This window comes from Gigantopelta aegis, chromosome 6 (genome assembly GCF_016097555.1).
Source record: "Gigantopelta aegis isolate Gae_Host chromosome 6, Gae_host_genome, whole genome shotgun sequence".
Classification (NCBI taxonomy): Eukaryota; Metazoa; Mollusca; class Gastropoda; order Neomphalida; family Peltospiridae; genus Gigantopelta; species Gigantopelta aegis.
Window position 1 is genome coordinate 90,467,177 of NC_054704.1, and position 24,834 is coordinate 90,492,010.

General features: G+C 39.0%; 1 protein-coding gene across 1 annotated transcript in view; it reads left to right on the forward strand.

The window, feature by feature from the left end:
* The window catches only part of LOC121376162 (cholecystokinin receptor-like), a 51,193-nt gene that overhangs the window by 23,277 nt on the left and 3,082 nt on the right, over nt 1-24,834 (forward strand). The window contains exon 2 of the mRNA XM_041503971.1: nt 18,302-18,431. Within this exon, the coding sequence (XP_041359905.1) occupies nt 18,302-18,431 (130 nt within the window). The remainder of the gene's footprint in view (nt 1-18,301; nt 18,432-24,834) is intronic.

The window sequence follows — 24,834 nt, forward strand, 5'->3', positions numbered from 1 at the left end:
ACACGTAAGTCTGTTAATGTATATGTGACAACATTCACGGTCAATGTTTACAGTTCACACTTATGACTGTCAATGTATATTATGTAAACAACATTCGAAGTAAACATCTACAGTTCACACTTATGGCTGTTAATGTGCATGTAGACAGCCAATCTAATTACAATTAGCTCCACTATTACATGTGGATCTAACAGCAGCCCGTTGGAGTTCATATCCAGTTGACCTTTCATTCGACTAATCAAAACCTTACTTGCAAAATCATGCGAGTGCGAGTGCGAATAATTTTTACATGCTCATATACCATTAGAGTTTCGAGCATGTCCGTCCCGGGGCCTGTTTCTGGATAGCCAGGGGCTTGTCCCGGGACAGAAAAAAAGTAAGCGGACAATTTTGAAATTTACATCCAAAAATTAAATAGTGGTCCTTTAAGAGTTTGATGCGCATCTCTAATTAATATAATCATGCCAGTGATTTGAAAAGAATTTGAAAACATTCGGGATTATGCCGAGGGTATACGAAATGATTCGGGTGAATTACGAAGTATGCCGGAAACTAATTGAAATATACATTTTTTTTGTATATAAAATTCCATTCCCAGTCTGGAACTCGACGCAGTAAGACGTGCTTGTTTCGCTTGTGCACACTGCACGTGCTTTTGTGTGCTCGATTTGGGGATCCTTCATTTCGTTGTTTTTGTCAGCGAAATGAAGTGTTCTACTGGGATGTATGCGGCCATTGGAACGCTTCTCGTTTCGACAGCCTGCACCACCAGGTTGGATTTTTTTTTAGCGAGATTCCTTGCCTCCACGTCATTTCTCCGGCTGACTATGTCGACTTGTTTTTTCGTGATTCGTATGACGGCCATTCTGCAGAACGCCACGGTTGTTCGCGTTTAGTCTCTACATGCCTGAGCCTGTCCTAGCAGCACTGGAAGATTAACCGCCCCAATCTAAGAAGAAATAGGAAGCGGGGTCGGCCCCTACTACTCTTTTCTAGACTTCACTTTGCTTTATAGTGATACCATCTCGTATCCTCCGGAGTCGGGCCCGTCCGCACCACTATACCATCCCATGACGACTGGACTATACCCGTCTGATACTCTCTCTCGTTCAGATGGATCCAGCTTCTCAAGATCTGTATTTCAGCACAACACTACACCTTCAACGTCTAATGACTGTTAATCTAGGGGTTTTCTTGACGGGATGCAACCCATCTCGTCCCTATAAGCTGTGCACCCAAACGGCCTTAACGAGGCCACTCACGTGGACATATAGATCGGACTTTAAACTTTTAGACCTTTGCTCAAATTTTATGTCGAAATTACTTTCTTTTTTAATATTATTAAGTAGTCCGATCCTCTCTTCTTTCTCTTATTTATTTTTGGACTGTCCTTTTAAAATGCTCCAAATTATATAAATATTCGGCCGAACAGTCAATTCTTTTTATTTTTGGCTTGTGACTTTTTATTTAATTAAAAAAAAAAAAAATCTATTAACTTTTTTACTAATTGCTATTTTCCAAATTCTGCCCATTTTCAACTCTACCCTCCCACCCACCCCCTCCATCCCGAGTCGGGCCACCGTTCTTATGGGCGTGTTCGAAACCCTAGTAGTATATGGGCACGTTAAACTAGATATATATAACATTCATTTCAAGACGAAAAAAAAACAAAACCTTGATGGTATAGCCATAAAGTCTGTTTATACTAGTATACCATTTTAGATTTTATTACTGCACTTTTCCCCCCTGTTTTTTCAATGTTGAAATAGACCAACAAGTTCGCCTATTGCATAAAATTAGTCTCGCCCGATATTTTTAGAATTTGTATGCTCCCGAATAACGCTATATAAGGTGAAGTGTAATTGGTCGATATTTAAATTGTTATTTATAGATGAAATGTCACCTGGACATGGGAGTCCACGCAATGCTGTTAGATCTACTGGTAGACCCAGTAGAGCTAATTTTAATCAGATTGGTAGACAGCATTCGTGGTAAACGTCTACAATTCACTCTTATGACTGTTAATGTATATGTGGACGGCATTTTATTCAACAGTCATGTTGTTGTAGTTAACCTGTCGGCCTTAGGGTTCGTAGGCACTGCATTAGCATATCGGTACCGGCTCTAATTCCAGAGTTATATTAACGGGTCACTAAGAACTAACCATTGACTCAGTGTCCTGCACTGATAGCTAAGATAGCTCAAGTTTGTGCGCAGGACGACTTACTTGAACCTTAATTAGATTTAAACACGCAAATTAAGGTAAACTATTTTTAAACCGAATTTGTGGCTTCCGGGTCCGGTGAAAATAAATGATATTGACAAACATAATAAGCCCCTCTGGGTTATTATGTAAGAAATATATTGACAAATGGATTGAGTTTTTTTGATACTGTAATAAAATTAATATTGATCAAGCGAATGATGGGCCTTTGGGAAATATTAATCGTTTCAAAGCACGCGACGGACTGTAATTTTGTGCATCAGTTGTAATTCTGTTCAAAACTAGACGACAGACAATGGTACTAAGACAACATTTGAAAATATAACTACGCTTTTATAAGATTTATTTTTAAATATATTATTTAATGCATATTAAAAGTGCATTCTCCAATTGCAAATGTCACACATATATATTTTTATATATTTGTTTGTTTCTTTGTTTGTGTGGGTTTTAAAAAATAAAGAACTACAAACTAATCGATGACACATACGATCAATGCATAGTTAACTTGAGAATATCCAAATTATAATGTGTTACGCATTTATAATTATTTTGTAATTAAATACGTTTTTGACGTATGTGTTTGTCAGTCACAGTTATATTTTTAAAATTTCATAACGATCATGTTGTATTATAAACCAATATTTTTCTAGATACCAATTCAATATGGCATCCAACAGCAGGGTGTGATTTATCCTACCTTCCTTCTGTTTTAAGGTATTATTCTGGGTGGATGCCTTTTGTCCTACATAACAATATGTTCATTAGCGGTCTCCATTGCTATCTAATGGCGGTTCAGTCATAGAGAATACTACATGAGTGAGCCGTTGAATACCAGTTATCTTATAACGAGTTGTTTAAAGGCGTATCTAACGAGGAAAAGGTGTAAGATAAATGGGATCTAACGGACTCGAATATATAGAGGCTATTTCATGGGTTTTTTCGAATGCGACATTTATGCCAACGAGTGATGTGTGAAAACCGTATTCTCACGAATAGATTCCCAGTCGGGAGCTCCACGCGGTAAGACGTGTTTGTTTCGCTTGTGCACACTGCACGCGCTTTCGTGTACTCGACTTTGGGGTCCTTCATTTCGTTGTTTTTGTCAGCGAAATGAAGTTTTCTACTGGGATGTATGCGGCCATTGGAACTGATTGAACGCTGGAACGCTTCTCGTTTCGACAGCCTGCACCACCAGGTTGGATTCTTTTTTAGCGAGATTCCTTGCCTCCACGTCATTTCTCCGTCTGACTGTCGACTTGTTTTTTTCGTGACTCGTATGACGGCCATTCTGCAGAACGCCACGGTTGTTCGCGTTTAGTCTCTACATGTCCGAGCCTGTCCAAGCAGCACTGGAAGATTGACCGCCCCAGTCTAAGAAGAAATAGAAAGCGAGGTCGTCCCCTACTACTCTATTTCTAGACTTTACCTTGCTTTATAGTGATACCATCTCGTATCCTCCGGAGTCGGGCCCGTCCGCACCACTATACCAACCCATGACGACTGGACTATACCCTTGTCTGATACTCTCTCTCGTTCAGATGGATCCGGCTTCTCAAGATCTGTATTTCAGCACAGCACTACACCTTCAACGTCTATCGATTGTCAATCTAGGGGTTTTCTTGACGGGATGCAACCCATCTCGTCCCTTTAAGCTGTGCACCCAAACGACCTTAACGAGGCCACTCGCGTGGACATATCGATCGGACTTTAAACTTTTAGATCTGCGTTCAAAATTTTATGTCGAAATTACTTCTTTTTAAAAAAATATTATTAAATAGTCCGATCCTCTCTTCTTTCTCTTATTTAATTTTGGACTGTCCTTCTAAAATGCTCCAAATTATATAAATATTCGGCCGAGCAGTCAATTCTTTTTATTTTTGGCTTGTAACCTTTTTCTTTTTTTTATTTAATCTATTAACTTTTTTACTAATTGCTATTTTGAAAATTCTGCCCATTTTCAACCCCCCCCCCCCCTTCCCCCCTCTATCCCGAGTCAGGCCACCGATCTTATCGGAGGTCGGACTCGGGATGGGCGTGTTCGAAACCCTAGTGGTATATGGGCACGTTAAACTAGTTATCATCATCATCTCACGAATTGCGAAGCAATAAATGAATATATGGTTTTCACAGATCACGAGTTGACATAAAAATTATATTCGAAAAAAAACAAAAACCCCCACCATGAAATGGTCTATTTATTATATACATCTTTTCTATTTGTACTTTTTGTTAATATCTTTCTTTTATCCTATCAAAAACACGTAACGGTAAGATATATTTCTTCCTATGGAACTTTTCCAGAAAACTTACATGCGTCACAGACTAATCACTTTCAGGTTAACTTACACGTCACATTAATAATCAGTTTCGGAATTCCTTATTTTATTGGATGGTATGGCTCAGGCCCCGTTCCACGAAGCGATTTTAGCACTAAGATCACCTTAAGTGCATAACTACTTTATGCACTTACGATGATCTTAGCGCTAAGATTGCTTCGTGACTGGGTCATCGCCGTGTAACAGGGCGGAATGTAGCCCAGTGGAAAATTTAAAGCACTCGCTTGATGCACGGTCGTTTTAAGATCGATCCCCGACGGTGGGCCCATTGGGCTATTTATCGGTCTAGCCAGTGCAACACGACTGACATATCAAAGGCCGTGGTATGTGCTGTCCTGTCTAGGATGGTGCATATAAAAAATTCCTAGCTACTAATGGAAACATGTAGCGGATTTCCTCTCTAAGAATATATGTCAAAATTGACATCCAATTGACATCCAATTGACATCCAATAGCCGATGATTAATAAATTATTGTGCTCTAGTGATGTCGTTAAATTTTAAACCTTATTTTATCATCGTGAAGCAGCCAGTCACAAGTCTCAAAAGTTATCTCGAATTATTAAAGAGAGAGAGACAAGAAAGAGAGAGTGTAAAATTAAAAGAACGAAATTAAGAAACTTTTGTACTCAAAGTCACGCCTGAATAAAGTAAAAAAACCCCAAAAGCAACAACAACAACAACAAAACAAACAAACGACAAACACATGATGAATTACCAAAATAGCCCCAACTAATTATTTATATGAACTTTAAAAACAAACAAAAAACACAACCCCAAAACACCAAACAAAACAGTTGAACTTAAAATAAAGCTTGATTAAAGAAAATATAACAAACGACTAAGACATGATGAATTACAAAAAAACCCACCTAATTATTTATATGAACTTTTTTTTAAGAACCGTTGAACTTAAAATAAAGCTTGATTAAAGAAAAAATAACAAACAACTAAACATGATGCACTACCAAGAAAACCCCAACTAATTATTTATATGAAATTTTTTTGAAAACAGTTGAACTTAAAGCTTGATTAAAGAAAAAATAACAAACGTCTAAGACATGATGAATTAGAAAGAAAACTGAAAAATGTTTTTTGAAACTCTTGATCTAAGAAAAAACACTGTGGTAAAGAATAAACGAATGAAAGATAAAGAAAACAAAAATCCAAGAGAACTAAACATGTTTAACTCTTGAACGCTCAAGGCACCTCAATTTCGCTGAAAAAAGAATTTGATTATGTGTTAGCCTACAACATTGATAACTACATTTACTGGCAGACAATTGCTTGTCCATTTGGTTTCAGTATTTAACTCGCCGATTACCACTCAAATCTGAAATAACATTACCCGGCCGGTACCGAAGTACTTATGGGAAATTTCGATGAGCTCTTTGTATGTGGTTAGAGGCAGACCGATACTATTAGTTAAGCGATTTTTTGACAGGTCGTACGGGATTGTACGCCCTTCCAAAATACAGATTTTGGAGGGACGTACAATCCCGTACGACCTGTCAAAAAACTGTGTTACGAATTTATTACCTTTTAGATCTTTGTTTTATAATTAAACTAAAATTACACTAACAGTCAAACGTTTAATAGAGTACACACACATTTTTAGGTCGAGTTTAACAACACAGCATAATATCAAATTCCTCATAATTTATTAGATTTTTTAAAAACAAATAACTATGCAAGGTATTTACTACTTTTTGTTAGCTGTTTGGGTATTAAGAGTGTCAACAAGGATTCCGGGTGGTTTCACCCAATCATTAAATTTTTAAACCCTGTGTTATAGCGCCTTGTTATCTTGCGTGTTTTAATCGTTTATGATTATGTTATAATCGTATCGGGAAAACAAAATTGAACATCCGGATACGAACACAAATATTTTTCGTGTTTTACTAATTTGTAGAACCCGTAAAAAAGCATGTCAAGTTATTACTTAAAACATGTTCGTGATAATTAGCCTAAGTTCTAACACGGTAACTGATTACGCCATGCTATATTCTAGCATTAGCTTTTAATACGCGAAAAACTACAATCTAGAACATGTTTTGGCCAATTTACCGACTTGTGGTATTCCCATTAATAATGAATGCAAGACTTTTAACAAATGTTATCAGTGAGGCGTGTTGGGGAAAATTTCGTCGATCTCATCCGCAGGTTGTATTTTCATACAACCAGTCGAGCAAATCACGTGACATTTCGTACACCCCGGCAAACTGTATTTTCCCGCAAATCCTGTGTATTTTCCGCAAATGAAACGGTGTCCTTGTAGTATGCATTAGCTATTGACCAATCAAAACGCATGAAATTTATCTAAACGGTAATGATTAGAGAATAACCAGCGAGCTACGAGAAATTATAAAAGATCTGTCCCGAGTGAGTGGATGTTGTAAACCCGAGCCTTTGGCAGATAAATCAAAACTCCTCGTAGCGAGTTGGTTATTCTCTTTATTACCCACTGTCAATTTTAACTGATTTTTAATGTAAAAATTCCTCTGTATCAGCCATTACGTCACATAATCTTACGCGCATTACATCACGTAATGTAAATGACGACACAGCTTATATCGGCGTTCTTTTAACAGCCAAATGTTTCCAGTATAAAATAATACAACTGTATTTGCATTAGAAAATAATTATTTTTATATATTACCAAAGCTGCTGCTTATGAAAATATACCATTTCAATGTTTACGAAACAAATGAGTAAATTTTTTTTTCTGTAAATCTTTGTAGATCGTATGACGTATGTGTAATCTGACTCATGAATGGAAACATTATATGAATGAAAGTGAAGTTCCGGCCATGGAAAGCAATCAATCAAACGTCGTGAATTTATAAGCCAGCCAATCAGAGATCGAAACACTATTAAACCGTATATTTGAGCCCCTATGGGTAATAAAAACATATCCATGTGAATTGGTGATTATCTCATACACGTATGTGCAAAAGTCAGCATGTGGAAGAGATTCATGTTGATAAAAACTCTCTGTATCTTTACTAGCGCTCTGTGTCTCTGTGTCTGTCTGTGTGTGTGTCTGTCTGTCTCTGTCTGTCTGTCTCTCTCTCTGTCTCTCTCTCTCTTTATTTCTTTTTCTCTGTCTCTGTCTCCGCCTGTCTCTGTCTCTGTATGTCTGTCTGTCTGTCTCTCTCTATCTGTCTGTCTCTGTCTCTCTGTCTGTCTGTCTCTCTGTCTGTCTGTCTCTCTCTCTCTCTCTCTCTCTCTCTCTCTCTCTCTCTCTCTCTCTCTCTCTCTCTCTCTCTCTCTCTCTCTATTGTGGATTGAGGATCTTCCTTCTAATATGTACCAAAAGGAACAATTATATTTGGTAAATATTTATTTTATTTATAATTAGAGAAGTTGTGCTTTAATGTCTGAACCTCGACTTACGTTTTTAACCATCAAAACCGGTTTTATAGCTTTTGTCGAAGACCTTATACACACGATATTTTTCCCTGTCTGTGGGAAACTGCATATAAAAGATCCCTTGCTTCTAATGGAAAAATGTAGTGGGTTTCCTCTGATGACTACCTGTCAGAATAACCAGCTGTTTGACATCCAATAGCTGATGATTAATTAATCAATGTGCTCTAGTGGTGTCGTTAAAACAAAAACACTTTTAACTTTACCCCCCCCCCCCTCCCATAATTTCCTTTAAGAACTTGTTTCATAAAATTCCTTAAGGAATAGCTTATGCACTTTTGTGCTTGTGTGTGTGTTTTTGTGTTGTACAGACGGAGACGTACATAAACTATGTCTGTCTGTCTGTCTGTCTTAGATATGTACAGAATGCTTTATGTCCAGCCGAAAGTTGCTGTTAAACACACGCTAATTTACGGTCCGCTTCGAAAGGCAGACGACAGTAACTACATATCTTCCATCTTATTGGCAGTTTATAAACTTCCTAATAGGTGGCTCGACTGCATGGGTAGGACACAGACATTTGAACCCCGAGTACCAGTGTTCATGATGCAATTAAGCCATTGGGTTCAGGCGCGGTTTCAAGGGCGAGGCAAATGCTGGGGTTACACACCCTTCCCCCTAACGAATGGATTTAGTGGGGGACATAGTATTGTGGTCTGATGGATTTTAAAAATAAAACTGCCGCTGTTTAAGAAATGTAGGTGTACTTTCCAATATTCTAAGTGCCTTTTTTGTGTAGTTGAACCACCCTAGATCCGCACCTGATATTTAAAGGCTTATATATGTTAAACCTTGCATCTGAATGTAAAATTGGGTTTTTATTGCAGTATTTACGGCAACTCGCAATGACTATATGTAGTCCACATGTATTGGCCCAGTACTCCGTAACCAATAACAGCATGATGTAACCTTGACTGAATGTCAACAGAAAACAATAAATTAAATCACCATAGACGGCCACGTTCAAATATCCTGTCAAATGACGAGGTTCATACTTCTAATGCTGCCTTTTTATGTCGTGTTAACCGGCCTCGGTGGTGTCGTGGTTAAGCCATCGGACATAAAGCTGGTAGGTACAGGGTTCGCAGCCCGGTACCGACCCCCACGCAGAGCGAGTTTTAACAACTCAATCGGTAGGTGTAAGACCACTACACCCTCTTCTCTCTAGCTAACTAGTAACGAACTAACACCTAACCTACTGTTCTGGACAGACAGCCGAGATAGCTGAGGTGTGTGCCCAGGACAGCGTGCTTGAAGCTTGATTAGATATAAGCACGACAGTACGTTGAAATGAATGAATGACTGTCGTCTTAATATTGAATCGGTGCCTTACTACTGATGGGAGGAGAGCCAGTGTTTAATAATCACATCTTCCGTAAGGAAATTAATAGACACCATGCAGCACGTTTACCATTGCGTTGTACACGCTATTTGCAAGTGCGGAATTCCAACTTAAATTCAGAGGAGCTGGATATAGCCCAGTGGTAAAGTGTTCGCTTGATTCGCGGTCGGTCTAGTATCGATCCCCGTCAGTAGACCCATTGGGCTATTTCTCGTTCCAGGTCAGTGCTCCACAACTGGTGTAACAGAGGCCGTGGTATGTACTATCCTGTCTATGGAACGATGCATATAAAAGATCCATTGCTGCTAATCTAAACGATTAGCCCATGAAGTGGCCGCAGCGGGTTTCCTCTCTCAATATTTGCGTGGTCCTTAACCATAGGTCTGACGCCATATAACCGTAAATAAAATGAGTTGAGTGCGTCGTTAAATAAAACATTTCTTTCTTCCTTCCAACTTAAATTCAGAACGGAACAGAATATGAGAACACTTTATTTGAACTCAGATCACATACAATCATACAAAATCATCATGTTCATGATTTTGATGATGATCAACATCATTGTTTTTTCATTTTTTTTCAACTTGATCAGTACCAGCAGCAGCATCAGCACCAACATCATCATCATCATCATCATCATCATCATCATCATCATCATCATCATCATCAGTATCACTATCATGGAGGTTGGGGTAGGGTGGGGTTGAAGGGGCGGGTATGGTGTTGTGGGCTATAGACCACTAGGGAGCGTGGTTCAATTGGCACTATATTAGAAAATCTTGAATTAACCAAGTTGTATGTGCATTTAAAGCGGCACAATTCTATCACAGAATGCACAACCCTGTCTTTTATATGTCGTTATCCGCCTCACTGGTTAGTTTAATGGTAGACATTTGGGAGTTAAACGATAATGTCTCCAGTATATTGAACTACCCCATCGCTGTGCACGTTCTCTGGGTTATGGCATGTCCTAGGTACTGACCCAGCCAGTGTTTGATCTCGACAAGAACAGCCAATTGTGACAGACAGATGAATAAATAAAGTTTATTTTGTTTAACGACACGACTAGAGCACATTGACTTTTTTTTAATCATCTGCTATAGAATGTCAAACATTTGGTAATTTTGACATAAGTCTTAGAAAGGAAACCTTTGTCCAATAGTAGCAAGGGATCTTTTATATGCACCATCCCACAGACAGGATAGAACGGCTTTTGATATACCAGTTGTGGTGCACTGGCTGGGATGAGACTTGTGACAGATAACTACGATTTCAACTGTTGCTGCTGAATCGGCTACTCTCGTACGATGTACTCGTATCGTGTGACGTCACCTTTATCAATCGTGTCACTAAAGCCAGTCTCATCTTGATAAAAAAAAAAAAAAAAAAAAAAAAAAAAAAAAAAAAGAAGAAGACATTTGACTACATCAGTACATGGCTCGCTACAGCGTCACTAATTCTAATGACTGACTATTTCATAGCAGGCCTTAAAAGCTTTGTCTGCCTTAGGGTCACTTAGATCACAAGAGCGATACGTAAGCCCTAGTAGACAAGGCTGCTGTCATACGTTACGTGAAGATTATAATCGAAATCATCGTCTGATAATAATTTATAACTGGCTTAGACGATGGCTTTTGTTGTCACAGATCATATTTATGGCGCTCTCTTGTGCAGTCTTTTAAATTAGTTTCAGCAAATGAAAATGAGATATTTTGGTTAATGCTAGATTCAGACTAGTATCTGCCAACTTTCTGCTGTCACGACTTCTACGACTGTCCAGTTGCTAGTATGAGCGCTCTTACAACTCGATTCTCATCATATAACCCACTATTTGTTAATCTGAGCGCACCCGTCATAAGTCGGGAGTTGGAAAAATTTACAACGCAACCGTCGAGTTGGCTAACTTTCCGCTGGCAGTTGGCAGTCTGAGCCTAGCATAAAAAAAAACATTTCATGATTCTAGCATCCGACGCAAGATATACTAAATGTAAGCAGCGAAGTACACCACAATACGTCCATCATTAAAACACTGACCAGAAAAATGTACTAACGTGTCGTTTTAATTCTCTCTCTCTCTCTCTCTCTCTCTCTCTCTCTCTCTCTCTCTCTCTCTCTCTCTCTCTCTCTCTCTCTCTCTCTCTATTACTCTGCGTGACTGTGACTGTTTCTGTCTCTGTCCCTCTCTCTCTCTCTCTCTCTCTCTCTCTCTCTCTCTCTCTTTATCTCTATTACTCTGTGTGACTGTGACTGTTTCTGTCTCTGTCCCACTCCCTCTCCCTCTCTCTCTCTCTCTCTCTCTCTCTCTCTCTCTCTCTCTCTCTCTCTCTCTCTCTCTCTCTCTCTCTGTGTCTCTCTCTCTTTCCTTTCTAAAAAGTACCTAAACCTAAGTCGTAAAGTTTATAATAACCATATAGCAACCAAAATGGTAATACTCAGATTAAACCAGTCAATAGGGCAATTACAAGCTTTAGGTTTAGTTATAATGGTCATAGCAATCTGACACATGTCACGATCGAAAAAACAAGGATCGGGAGATGGTATATAAAAAGGTGGCTCCAAACGACGAAGGTAAAATATTAGTTTGCAGATTCGCATCATAACTGCACCATGTTAATAATATTTCCGGAAAGACGGAAATGGTTTATTTAACGACACACTCAACACATTTTATTTACGGTTATACGGCGTGGGACATATGGTTAAGGACCAGTCGTACCAGTGTACCAGTCGTGGTGCACTGGCTGGAGCGAGAAATAGCCCAATGGGCCCACTGACGGGGATCGATCCCAAACCGACCGTGCATCAAGCGAGCGCTTTAGGACTGGGTTATGTCTCGCCCCCTAATATTACAGGCCTCAGCGCACACGAGCGCTACCAGCTGAGTAAAAAGGTCTCAAGTAACTTTTTACTCAGATACTAGCTCTCGTGTGCGGTAAATGTCGTAATTACAAGAGGAGTTTTCACAAAATGTTGTTCCACTTTGATCAGTATATATATCGAATGTCGTGATCTTACACTTATATTTTATGTTTGGAAACGCTTTGAATTTGATCAGCAATAGCATATTAATATAGTACATCGGCGTCGCAGTCATTTCAGATGATTGAAGAAAATGATGCGTACATGATCAAGTGCCATGAATTTGATCAGCAATAGCATATTAATATAGTTCATCGGCGTCGCAGTCAGTTCAGATGATTGAAGAAAATGATGCGTACATGATCAAGTGCCATGAATTTGATCAGCAATAGCATGTTAATATAGTTCATCGGCGTCGCAGTCAGTTCAGATGATTGAAGAAAATGATGCGTACATGATCAAGTGCCATGAATTTGATCAGCAATAGCATATTAATATAGTTCATCGGCGTCGCAGTCAGTTCAGATGATTGAAGAAAATGATGCGTACATGATCAAGTGCCATGAATTTGATCAGCAATAGCATGTTAATATAGTTCATCGGCGTCGCAGTCAGTTCAGATGATTGAAGAAAATGATGCGTACATGATCAAGTGCCATGAATTTGATCAGCAATAGCATATTAATATAGTTCATCGGCGTCGCAGTCAGTTCAGATGATTGAAGAAAATGATGCGTACATGATCAAGTGCCATGAATTTGATCAGCAATAGCATATTAATATAGTTCATCGGTGTCGCAGTCAGTTCAGATGATTGAAGAAAATGATGCGTACATGATCAAGTGCCATGAATTTGATCAGCAATAGCATATTAATATAGTTCATCGGCGTCGCAGTCAGTTCAGATGATTGAAGAAAATGATGCGTACATGATCAAGTGCCATGAATTTGATCAGCAATAGCATGTTAATATAGTTCATCGGCGTCGCAGTCAGTTCAGATGATTGAAGAAAATGATGCGTACATGATCAAGTGCCATGAATTTGATCAGCAATAGCATGTTAATATAGTTCATCGGCGTCGCAGTCAGTTCAGATGATTGAAGAAAATGATGCGTACATGATCAAGTGCCATGAATTTGATTTGTCGACGATTGAGGCTCCTCTCCTTCTCATGTTATTGTTCGATTTGATTAAAGTAACAGACCCAAGTTTTTCTTTTATAACACTACGGCCTATTTTTGACTAGAGCCGTTTAAAAAAACTGAAATCAGAAATTACTTAGATTGTATTGTTAAGAGTATCAATTTCCGTACATCCGAAGTATTTCTGGTCATCTTGGTGCTTCTAATATCATGAAACACATTTTAAAAATATTTTTTTTAAAACGCACGTACCTCTGAGAGTGAGTATTATGGGGACGAACTCTAGTCTATTTTTTAAAGAGTATTTCTCTGTTTTAACGCTACAGACTCTTGTTTCACTCTATTGTAACTTTATCTAAATATGTTACGGGTGTGTAGATTAGCACAAATTAGTGTCCGTTTCCACGGGTTGAAACTAGGGTCTGCACCTTTAAACTGGTTCAAGGTCAAGACAATTACATCACCAGCAGCTACTCTGGATTACGTCATTGCCTCATGGTCGGTTTTCTTCTCTTTTTTTTATTTAATTGTTTCTCTTTTATTGTCATCTAATAAATCTCTTCACCCAGGATGGGGATTTCGTTCAGTGTTAAAGCGCCAGTCTTCAGTCGAAGAGGATGTAGCATCAATCGTTCGTAAATTAGATCCAATGGGTTTTTTCTTTTCTTTTTTTGGTTTGTGTTTCTTTTTTCTTTCTTTTTAAAACTAGTTTAATGCCATGGCAGAAGAACACTTGACTTTGTGTGGTTGCTTATTGGTTTTTTCCCGCGACACATAATCCGAAGAACCACACCGGGATCCAGTCAAATATCACGTTTAATTATTAAAGACCGTAATGCCCATTTTCACGTTCAAATATCCTCTGACCGTGACACTGTAAAAACAGTTTCGTGTCAGGGTAATACAAAAATGAAAATGTTTAATTTCCAGCTATTAGTTGGTGAACAGGAATTGTTTTGTTGTATTAGTACACAAATGCAACAAATACTGAATATTATTAATATAGGCCATATAGTATACCCCCCCTCCCCCCTAAAAAAAACAAAATAAAAAAAAAACACGCAAAAAAAAACCCCGTGGGGATTTGAACTGCCAAAAACACAGCAAACAAGCTTAGATCTAACAAAATGTTGAGTTGTGTTCTTGTAAGGTCATCAGTGTGTCAATGGATGTTAACTGAAGAATAATAGAAATAATCAGTGTAAAGACATAAACCATAAAGTCTGACAATACAAGGTCAAGAGAAAGACGTTTCAACGACACGTCAAGGGCTTGTAAGCCCGATGATACTAAACGTAATATTATACCGTATGTGGCAAAGTGTCTATAATTATATTGAAGATCCATGCTGCTAATCGAACTTTGTATAACTGATAGACTTTGCTGCACCGATAGTATGTTCCTCCCCACGCTCTATACCACATACATGATATACAAACAATAGAAATCCCAATAATCCCATCCTCATCCACCCCATAATACCAACACACCGCTCCCTAAACCCACATACAAAAACAACAACAACAACAACAAAAAACCACCAATAAGAAACAAACAAAAAACAAAAACAAGAACAAAAATAACAAAAACAAAACAACAACATCAACATCAACAATAATAACAAAAACCAATAAGAAAAAAAAGAAAGAAAAATAGAAGCCAAACCCAAAATACAATACCACACCATAAAATACCACCCCCAACCCCTCCCCCGCACTACCGGACACCAACAGAAAGCAAAAACCAAGACAAACCAACATGACTAGCAAAGTTCTGAATCCTGATAAACAAACTATTCCTTTCTTTTCCCGTGTCAAGCAATGCTACACGGAGCGGAAAGTCGTAAGATATTACTGTATGAAGCGGTACCGACTCGACAATCTGAAATATTCCTAATGACGTGATCTGTGCTTCTGGAGATTACCGGATTTAATCTAATAACTGAATCTGCGAGTCGGAGATAATTTATTGTGGCTGTCGTGACATTAATGTAGTCAGACCCCGAAACAAATAAATAGCTTGAGGACAGAAGGAGTTGATTTACAGAGAAAGGGTTATCCGCTGGGAATACCAATAAGAGAGCTATTTTAAGATGTATTAAAAACAAACGTGAGTGTGTTACGTGATTATTAGAGATGTTCTCTTGTGTAAGATTTGATAGGAGTGTCGCAGATGGACTGACACCCACCCAAGAATGGTCACAGCGGCTGTGGTTAGTGATGCATCTCTGACAGGATTATTTATCTATTCATAAATAGAAACATTTAAATTGCCAATATGCAACTGTGCAACAAAAAAACAACAACAAAAAAACAACAACCAAAAAAACAAAAAGAACAAAAAAGAAAGAAAAACAGATGATTGATGTTGAATGAATGAATAAACAATTGAACGAACAAACGAATCCCTGAATGAATGATTGCCTGAATGCCCGAGTGAATGAATGAAGGGAGAAAAGCGAGAACTGGTGGAAAATACATATTACTACTATAAACAGAGATGAGAGAGAAAAATAGAAAAAGAAACTGAGAGAAGACATACTATACCTCAGGTAAAATACTTTAACGCATTCTGATTTCTCGACTACAATCAAAGTAAATTATTTTTTTTACAGTACTGACATACATTAATACATATTGTGCCTAAGTACTCCCGCGTTGAAGGGGTAAAACACTGGGTAATCTTCATCATATAAACAATTATTACTCTCCATTTTGAACTTAGAAGCGATTAGCTTGAATTCTGCCTGAAAGCAGATGACTATACCCACTGACGGAGGTAACAAACCAACTTATATAAACTGTGGATTTGTTTGTATTTTGCTTTACCAATACTGTGAAATAACAATTGTTCGTGGTGGTCTACATTTCGGGATTAGTACAGTCTACGAAGTAAAGCGCAGTATCCGGAATATTTTTTATTATTTAAGCATATAGAACAGAAAATCCAATTACGTTTGGTGCATATATGATGCCGCACTACGCTGGCTTATCCAGGTCAAAAACAAAGCCAGTATGTCGAAAGTGGGACACTTTTGTCGGGCTCCTACCGATCTCGGTTTTCATTGGCTTATCACAAGTATAAAATTCCCCAACAAGAGATCACGTGAGATTTCGCAGTTTTTGAACAAATTTAACTGTCTTTATTGAAGAGTCGTCTCATATCTCCAAACATATTTATATCCATAGAGGTATGGTACAACGCCTTTCCAGGGGTCGGTGGGTGGGGGGATTTGCCTTGAAATTTTGACAGTGGCGAGCTGTTGGCATACGCGTTACATGTAAGGGGGTGTTACTAATTATGTAACGCTATAGGGGTAGAGGAAGAGGGTACTGTGTTCGGTTTACGTAACATTTTTGAAAACTATATGTTATTTTTATTCATTACTTAGACCTAAAAAGGTGTTTTTTTGGAAATGCGCGGTCAGTCTAGGATCGATCCCCATCGGCGGGTATATGAAAGACCATGGTATGTGATATCCATAATTTTTTTTTAGCGGGTTTCCAAGGCGCGTGTGCAGGGATTTCAGCGGGGTTGGGGTTATAGACTGTGTTGAACTAAGTTTATATGAGGCCATGCTCCCCCCGAAAATACATTTCAATATTTTTTAAGCTTGGGCAAGTAAGAGTTTCGACCTCCCCCTGCACATGCACCCGATTCCTCTCTAAGATTGTATGTCAAAATTACCAAATGTTAGACATCCAACAGCAGATGGAAAGAAGGATAGGATATGTTTTATTTAACGACGCACTCAACACATTTTATTTACGGTTGTATGGGGTCGGTTGATTATTAAATCAATATGCTTTATCTTTGATGTCGTTAAACACCCCCGCCCCCCCCCCAACTTTACCCTTTCCAAACGAAATAATATTTATTTGAATTTGTCGATTTTAACACGTAAAATTAAGAAGTGAAAACGTTCATTGTCTACTTTAGTATATTTTATTTTAAAAATATATACATGATTAATGTATTATTAGTATACAAACTAAACTTTGAAAGTTCTACTAACACTTTATAAAATATCAATTCTGAAATAAGAAGGTACGACTGTCGATAATACGTTGTCAAGATCAAACCGGTTTTAACGAAATACTCTAGTACCGTATCCTCAACCGAACGTTCTTCGTACAGCGCAAGATTTCTCTTTTAATTTTTTGAGACGAACCCTACAATTTGAAATCAGCAAACGCACGTGTTAACTGAAACTGACAACAGGCTGTCGTTTGTGCTTTGCCGAGCTATGGCGGCACAGGCGACGAATCAAGCGTATACTTTTGACGATATCCGTTCATAGCGAACACACACGACTTTTTTAAAAGTGCATTTGAACTTTTATTTCACATTTGTACATGATGTCATAATATGGTAACCAGAGAATGTAACTTTAAAGAACACAACGAACATATAATGCATGGATACATATAATACGAATTTATGGTACTACGATTTTTGTCCACAAATTTAAGTACCTAACGAAATGTGTATTTTAGCAAAACCACGAATATGTCACACCACGAAAATAATGGATTTCACGGTGTTATTAAAGGATGCGGCGATACTATTTCTTTAAGAAAGACGGATGTTAAATATATTAGGTCATATGACGAAAATTAAATCTACGAAATTAAAAAACAAATGTTTTGTTTAACATCACTAGAGCACATTGGTGTATTAATCATCGGCTATTGGATGTCAAACGTGTTAATTCTGACATAGTCTTACAGAGGAAACAAGCTACATTTTTCCATTAGTAGCCAGGGATATTTTATATGCACCATCCAGGATAGCACATACCAAGGCCTTTGATATACCAGTCGTGGTGCCCTGGCTGGAACGAGAAGTAGCCTAATGGACCCAGTGACAGAGATCGATGCTATACCGATAAAAAAGGAGGATATCACGATGTTATAATATTATGTGGTGATAGTGTGACTTTAAGACAGATGTTAAATATTGCAGGTCGTACGGCAACTGGCGGAGTAACGGCAGGGACAACGGCAACGTCTCCCAGCGTTCTGACACGTCGAGGTTTCTCCGAAACAAAGTGCCAAGCACACCGGGCGAGGAAGCGCTGCTAGCCAGGAGACAGGTGGGTTAATTTTAGTCTCATCAAGATCGCAGGTCGAGACGCTGCTAGCCAGGAGACAGGTGGGTTAATTTTAGTCTCATCAAGATATCATGTCGAGACGCTGCTAGCCAGGAGACAGGTGGGTTAATTTTAGTCTCATCAAGATATCATGTCGAGACGCTGCTAGCCAGGAGACAGGTGGGTTAATTTTAGTCTCATCAAGATCGCAGGTCGAGACGCTGCTAGCCAGGAGACAGGTGGGTTAATTTTAGTCTCATCAAGATATCATGTCGAGACGCTGCTAGCCAGGAGACAGGTGGGTTAATTTTAGTCATCAAGGTCGCATGTCGAGACGCTGCTAGCCAGGAGACAGGTGGGTTAATTTTAGTCTCATCAAGATCGCAGGTCGAGACGCTGCTAGCCAGTAGACAGGTGGGTTAATTTTAGTCTCATCAAGATCGCAGGTCGAGACGCTGCTAGCCAGGAGACAGGTGGGTTAATTTTAGTCTCATCAAGATCGCATGTCGAGGAAGCGCTGCTAGCCAGGAGACAGGTGGGTTAATTTTAGTCTCATCAAGATCGCATGTCGAGGAAGCGCTGCTAGCCAGGAGACAGGTGGGTTAATTTTAGTCTCATCAAGATCGCATGTCGAGGAAGCGCTGTTAGCCAGGAGACAGGTGGGTTAATTTAATTATCAATATAGCATGTCGAGGAAGCGCTGCTAGCCAGGAGACAGGTGGGTTAATTTTAGTCTCATCAAGATCGCAGGTCGAGACGCTGCTAGCCAGTAGACAGGTGGGTTAATTTTAGTCTCATCAAGATCGCAGGTCGAGACGCTGCTTGCCAGGAGACAGGTGGGTTAATTTTAGTCTCATCAAGATCGCATGTCGAGGAAGCGCTGCTAGCCAGGAGACAGGTGGGTTAATTTTAGTCTCATCAAGATCGCATGTCGAGGAAGCGCTGCTAGCCAGGAGACAGGTGGGTTAATTTTAGTCTCATCAAGATCACATGTCGAGGAAGCGCTGCTAGCCAGGAGACAGGTGGGTTAATTTTAGTCTCATCAAGATCGCATGTCGAGGAAGCGCTGTTAGCCAGGAGACAGGTGGGTTAATTTAATCATCAATATAGCATGTCGAGGAAGCGCTGCTAGCCAGGAGACAGGTGGGTTAATTTAATCATCAATATAGCATGTCGAGGAAGCGCTGCTAGCCAGGAGATAGGTGGGTTAATTTTAGTCTCATCAAGATCGCATGACGAGGAGGCGCTGCTAGCCAGGAGACAGGTGGGTTAATTTTAGCCTTCAATATAGCTTGTCTATCGACTAGCATATAATATGCCACATTGTAAAAAAATTAAAGTTTGTTTTTGTACATTGATTTATTAAACATCGGCTACTGGATGTCATACAGTTGGTAATTGTAACATGATAGTCTCAGAGAGAAAGCCCGCTACATTTATCCTTTAGTACCAAGACATCTTTTATATGCACCATCCCATATAATAGCACATAACATATACCAGTCGTGGTGCACTGGCTGGAATGAGAAATAACCCAAATGGACCCACCGACGGGTATCGATCCTAGACCGACCGCACTAGCGCTTTACCACTGGGCTACGTCCCGCCCACCACACTGTATTTAGTATTTATCATTCCTGTATGTGGGACAACGAATAACCGGCCTCGGTGGTGTCGTAGTTAAACCATCGTACATACGGCCGGTAGGTACAGGGTTCGAAGCCCGATGCCGGCTCTCACCCAGGGCGAGTTTTTACGACCCAATGGGTAGGTGTAAGACCACTACACCCTCTTCTAGACAGTCCAGATAGCTGAAGAGTGTGCTCAGGACAGCGTGCTTGAACCTTAATTGGATATAAGCATGAAAATATGTTGAAATGAAATGACAACGAATAGAAATAATAAAATACCATTTACCATTATCTATCCATCTCGCTATCTGCCTTTCTATTTATCTGTCTGTCTGTCTATGCAACTATCTATCTATCTGTCTGTCTATTTTTCTTATTTCGAATTTCTTTAATATTAATATAAGATTAAAACTATCGATCTATAATGTCTGTCTGTCTGTCTATCTATGTATCTATCTGTTTCTTACCTTGAATTTCTTTTATATTAATATAAGATTAAAACTACACCCAACGTTCCAACAACAGAAACCAAACACAGAATGCAGAAAACAGGAAGCGTAATGGAAAGAGAAACCCCAAATACAGACCAAAGTGTTAAATATTTAAAAAATTGAATTAAAGTTATTCTTACAGTAAACCTTTATGATATATCCCGAGACACGAGCCATCAGAACCAGAAATAATGTTTGAAAGTCCCACGAGAAAAAATTTATAGTTGATTGATTCGATTTTATAATTGTGTGAAAACGAGTTAGTAGTTGCATTACTCCAATCAAGATACACTTTGTAGTTGACCGTGTTCTTCACCAATTGGGTTAAGACTAATACACTAAAGGTAATTTGAATTTGTTTAATCCCATAACATTCCGTGTTCGTAGCCAACATTCACGCCTTTTAAGTATAACAAAAACAGATCAAAATTAGATTTAACCTAGAAAACATTGATAAAATATGTTTCATCGTACAAGATGAAGCGGATTTTGTCTTGTTTAGCATATCCAAACTGTGCATTGTAAACAGTTTGATACTATTAGACAAGATTGTGACATATAGCATTTTATTATATAACATTTAGTGAAATATCTTAAAATATCAGTGAAATAAAAGTGTTATCAATCACTCAGTGACGATACCACATTTTAGAGTGAAATTGTCACTATTTCACTCTAAAATGTGTTTTCGTCACTGTAGAAAGTGTTATTTTCACTGTAAGAAAGCCGGAACTATTTTGTTCGTGAGAAAAGTTCAACCCCCCCCCCCCTCCCCATATCAAGGTCAGTATCTGGTGTGTCCACCATTGGCCCGTGAACATGCGTGAAGACGACGGGGAAAGGATTGCCACAAACATCTCAAATAAGCCACAGGAATGTTCCTTCACTCCTCCTGCAACGCCTGTGCAAGCTCAGCGACGTTACGCGGTGGTGGCTGGCAGTGATGTACACGACGTCCTAACTCATCCCACATGTGTTCAATTGGGTTCAAATCCGGTGAAAAGGCGGGCCAGTTCATAACGGTGATACCGGCTTGTTGCAGGAATGCCTGGGTAATTCTTGCAGTATGTGGACGGGCATTGTCTTGTTGAAACAGAAGGGGACCTCCTGGTCTTCGGTGATGGAGCAAAAGTGGCCTGGTCTTAGAATAACGTCAACATAACGCTGGGCTGTAAGGGCATCGTGGACAACGATGAGATCACTCCTGAAATCACAGTTGATTGCCCCCATACCATCAGACAACCGCCGCCAAACCGATCACGTTCCCTCACACATCCGCCAGCGTACCGTTCATGGAGTCTCCTGTACACACGTGCTCTTCCATCGGCAAAGGAGACAGAGAAACGGGACTCATCTGAAAAAACAATGCTCCGGTAAAAGGCTGGTGGATGATTACCATTCTGGAGAGCAAACTAGTCTCGCAGCACGATGTCGCGGTGTCATGGTGTTACCTTTGTACGGGTGTCTGCATCTGAGTCCAGCCGTTCTGAGTCGACGGATGATCGTCATCGGATGGATAGGCCTTCCATGATGTCCTATCGTGTTGCTTGCTCTCATCGTCGCAGTTCTGAACCGGTCACGGAGGTGGTGTCGTCGAATCTGCCGATCTTGGCGTGGGGTCGTAACGGGACGTTGACCAGGTCGAGGTGGATCACGGCCACTCCCGGTCAGTTAATGACGTTCATCAAGTCGTCCAATAGTTGATGGATGGACTCTGAAGGTCCTAGCAACTTGGCTTTGCGAAGTCCCCCCTTGAACCATGCCCAACGCTCGCTCCCTTTTTTCTTCTCCGAGTCGTGGCATTCTTAATGTAACGAGGAATATGACACCGTTACGTGACTTTTATGTGTCCACATACTGGTATTCACGTGCACTGCATGCAGCATGATTGAGCATGTAGTGAACGCATTTCACACCATTGTGTGTGTTTCTGCTATTGTATGTGTAACGAGAACAAAACCAGGATTAAAACCCAGAAAAAAGTACCAATCAATGGCTTCCTCTCATAAATTGTTATTTTAAGTCCAATAAATATATTTTTCATTATTCACAACAAAATATTGAAAAATATCTGTTTTGCGTTTTCATTGTGTGTCAGTATACTTTTAAAATAGATCCATTACTTCTGGATTAAACACCACTTTAACTGTAAACAATAAAATATCGTTAGTGTGTGTGTGTGTGTGGGGGGGGGGGGGGGGGGGTCAGGGGCTGTTATATAATTCTATTTTATCTTTAAAATTGAAACCTTTGGGAAACATTTCAAGATTTTAAAAGTCTAACTAAAAGTAACTGCAAAACTATAATGTATAAACAAAAAATTTGACCAATTGCTAACAGTCTTGGGACAAAACTAGGCCAGGTGACATGTATTTTAAAGAAGGCACCCCAGATAATTGTTTAATGAGTGCCATTTTTTTACAAATGTAAGTAGAAAGTTTGAATTTTGGATAGCCTGAGCTGATGTGTATGCTTATTGTCAAAATGACTTTAAAAACCTCACGATGGTCTCGCAAATGATGTTTTATACTGGCACTAGCTGGAACACTTACTAATTGCCTCAAACCAATTACACGCACATACGGTCTGGCTTCAAAACATCCCACTTTATACCCCAACACATAAAGTTTACAACAGGCTCGAGGATAATATTTTAAAACTGTCTTCACAATCTAGTGGAAACTGCTGAAGATAAAATCGAGACCCTACACATGAATCCTATTTAAGCTGATATCGGCGGTTTGTACAAAAGGTGGATTGCGCACACAAGCTCTAAAGACTTGACTGAATTAAATAAAAACCATAATTTCCACTCGGTTGGTTCGTCGAGTGATACGTGCTACGTTACGACGCTATTATCGTTATATCTGTGGGGAAATCTAGCCATCTTTGAGTAGACAATGTCCTTCCTCTCTGAACGATGCTCAAAAGACAGCCAGAAATGACGGCCCGTGTATCCTATCTGAGTAATGAGCTCAACAGTTGCTGGGAGTTTTATTGTTATTAGAATTATTAATATTCCTGCGCTGTGAGCAGCCGCATTGTCTTTGCATTTGTGCACTTCGTTAACCTTACCGCCGTACAAAGTCAGTGGTAGATCTAAGGGGGCCCCAAGGCCCCGCTCCCCTAAATTTTGTGACAGTTATATTTCCCTGGTGTACAAGTACATTGCGGTAATCCGTATCTAATTATTACAATTGCTTTCTTTCTTTCGTTTTGTTTCCCTCTCTTTCTCTTATTATTATATTTGGTTTGCATATAAACTATTTATAGAAATCATATTTTTAAAAGAACAACTGCTAATTATTCAATAAAGCACTAGTATGAAACTGGTAAAATCTGAAAACAGAAAAAACATGATATATCGTTTTTGACATTTGTAAAATATGTAAACAGGGGCGGATCTAGGCTTTGGAGCAGGGTGGGATTGATCATCTATGCATATGTGCATATATATATATATATATATATATATATATATATATATATATATATATATATATATATATATATCACTGAATAGTCTGTCTGTCTGTCTGTCTATCTCTCTCTGTCTGTCTGTCTGTCTCTCTCTCTCTCTCTCTCTCTCTCTCTCTCTCTCTCTCTCTCTCTCTCTCTCTCTCTCTCTCTCTCTCGCTGTGCATTGCCTTTACTTTGACAACCATTAGCCGATGTATTTCGTGTGCAGGTGTGTCGTTAAACATTCATTCATTCGAACATCTGAAAAAGTCGACTTTATTTCCTGTTTTGGGATTTAACCTTTTTTTAACAAATAACAAACAGATGAGTTTCTATTTTGCACAGATAATAACGGAAAACGAAATGATCGAACAAAAAACAGATCCTAAATAAATAGATATAAAGAACAAGAATGAAAGAAAAGAAACGAAAAGGGGGGAAAAGGTGCACTTATAAAACATGTGCTGTTGGAAGATAAACATATTGCTAGGCTTCGGTAAATAAATACTTTTTCTACATTAGATAACTATGCCTTGTCATTTTGGTCACTGAACACGAATCCGGTGGAATGTGTTGTCTGCGATCACTTTTTATATCCGGACCTTTAATTTGTTCAAGATGGAGGCCAAAGTTGAAATCACTTCATGTATTATGTAGCTGTTAGATCCTTCACACCATGTAACATATGCATATATGGGATTTCTGGGTCAGAGAAAATGAAAATGGCACTAGCATAGACTTCATATAGTGGTCTTTCATTCTTTGTGCACTAAAAATATCGAAACTATTTCTACAGATTATCATGGAATTGCACTATTTTGTTAC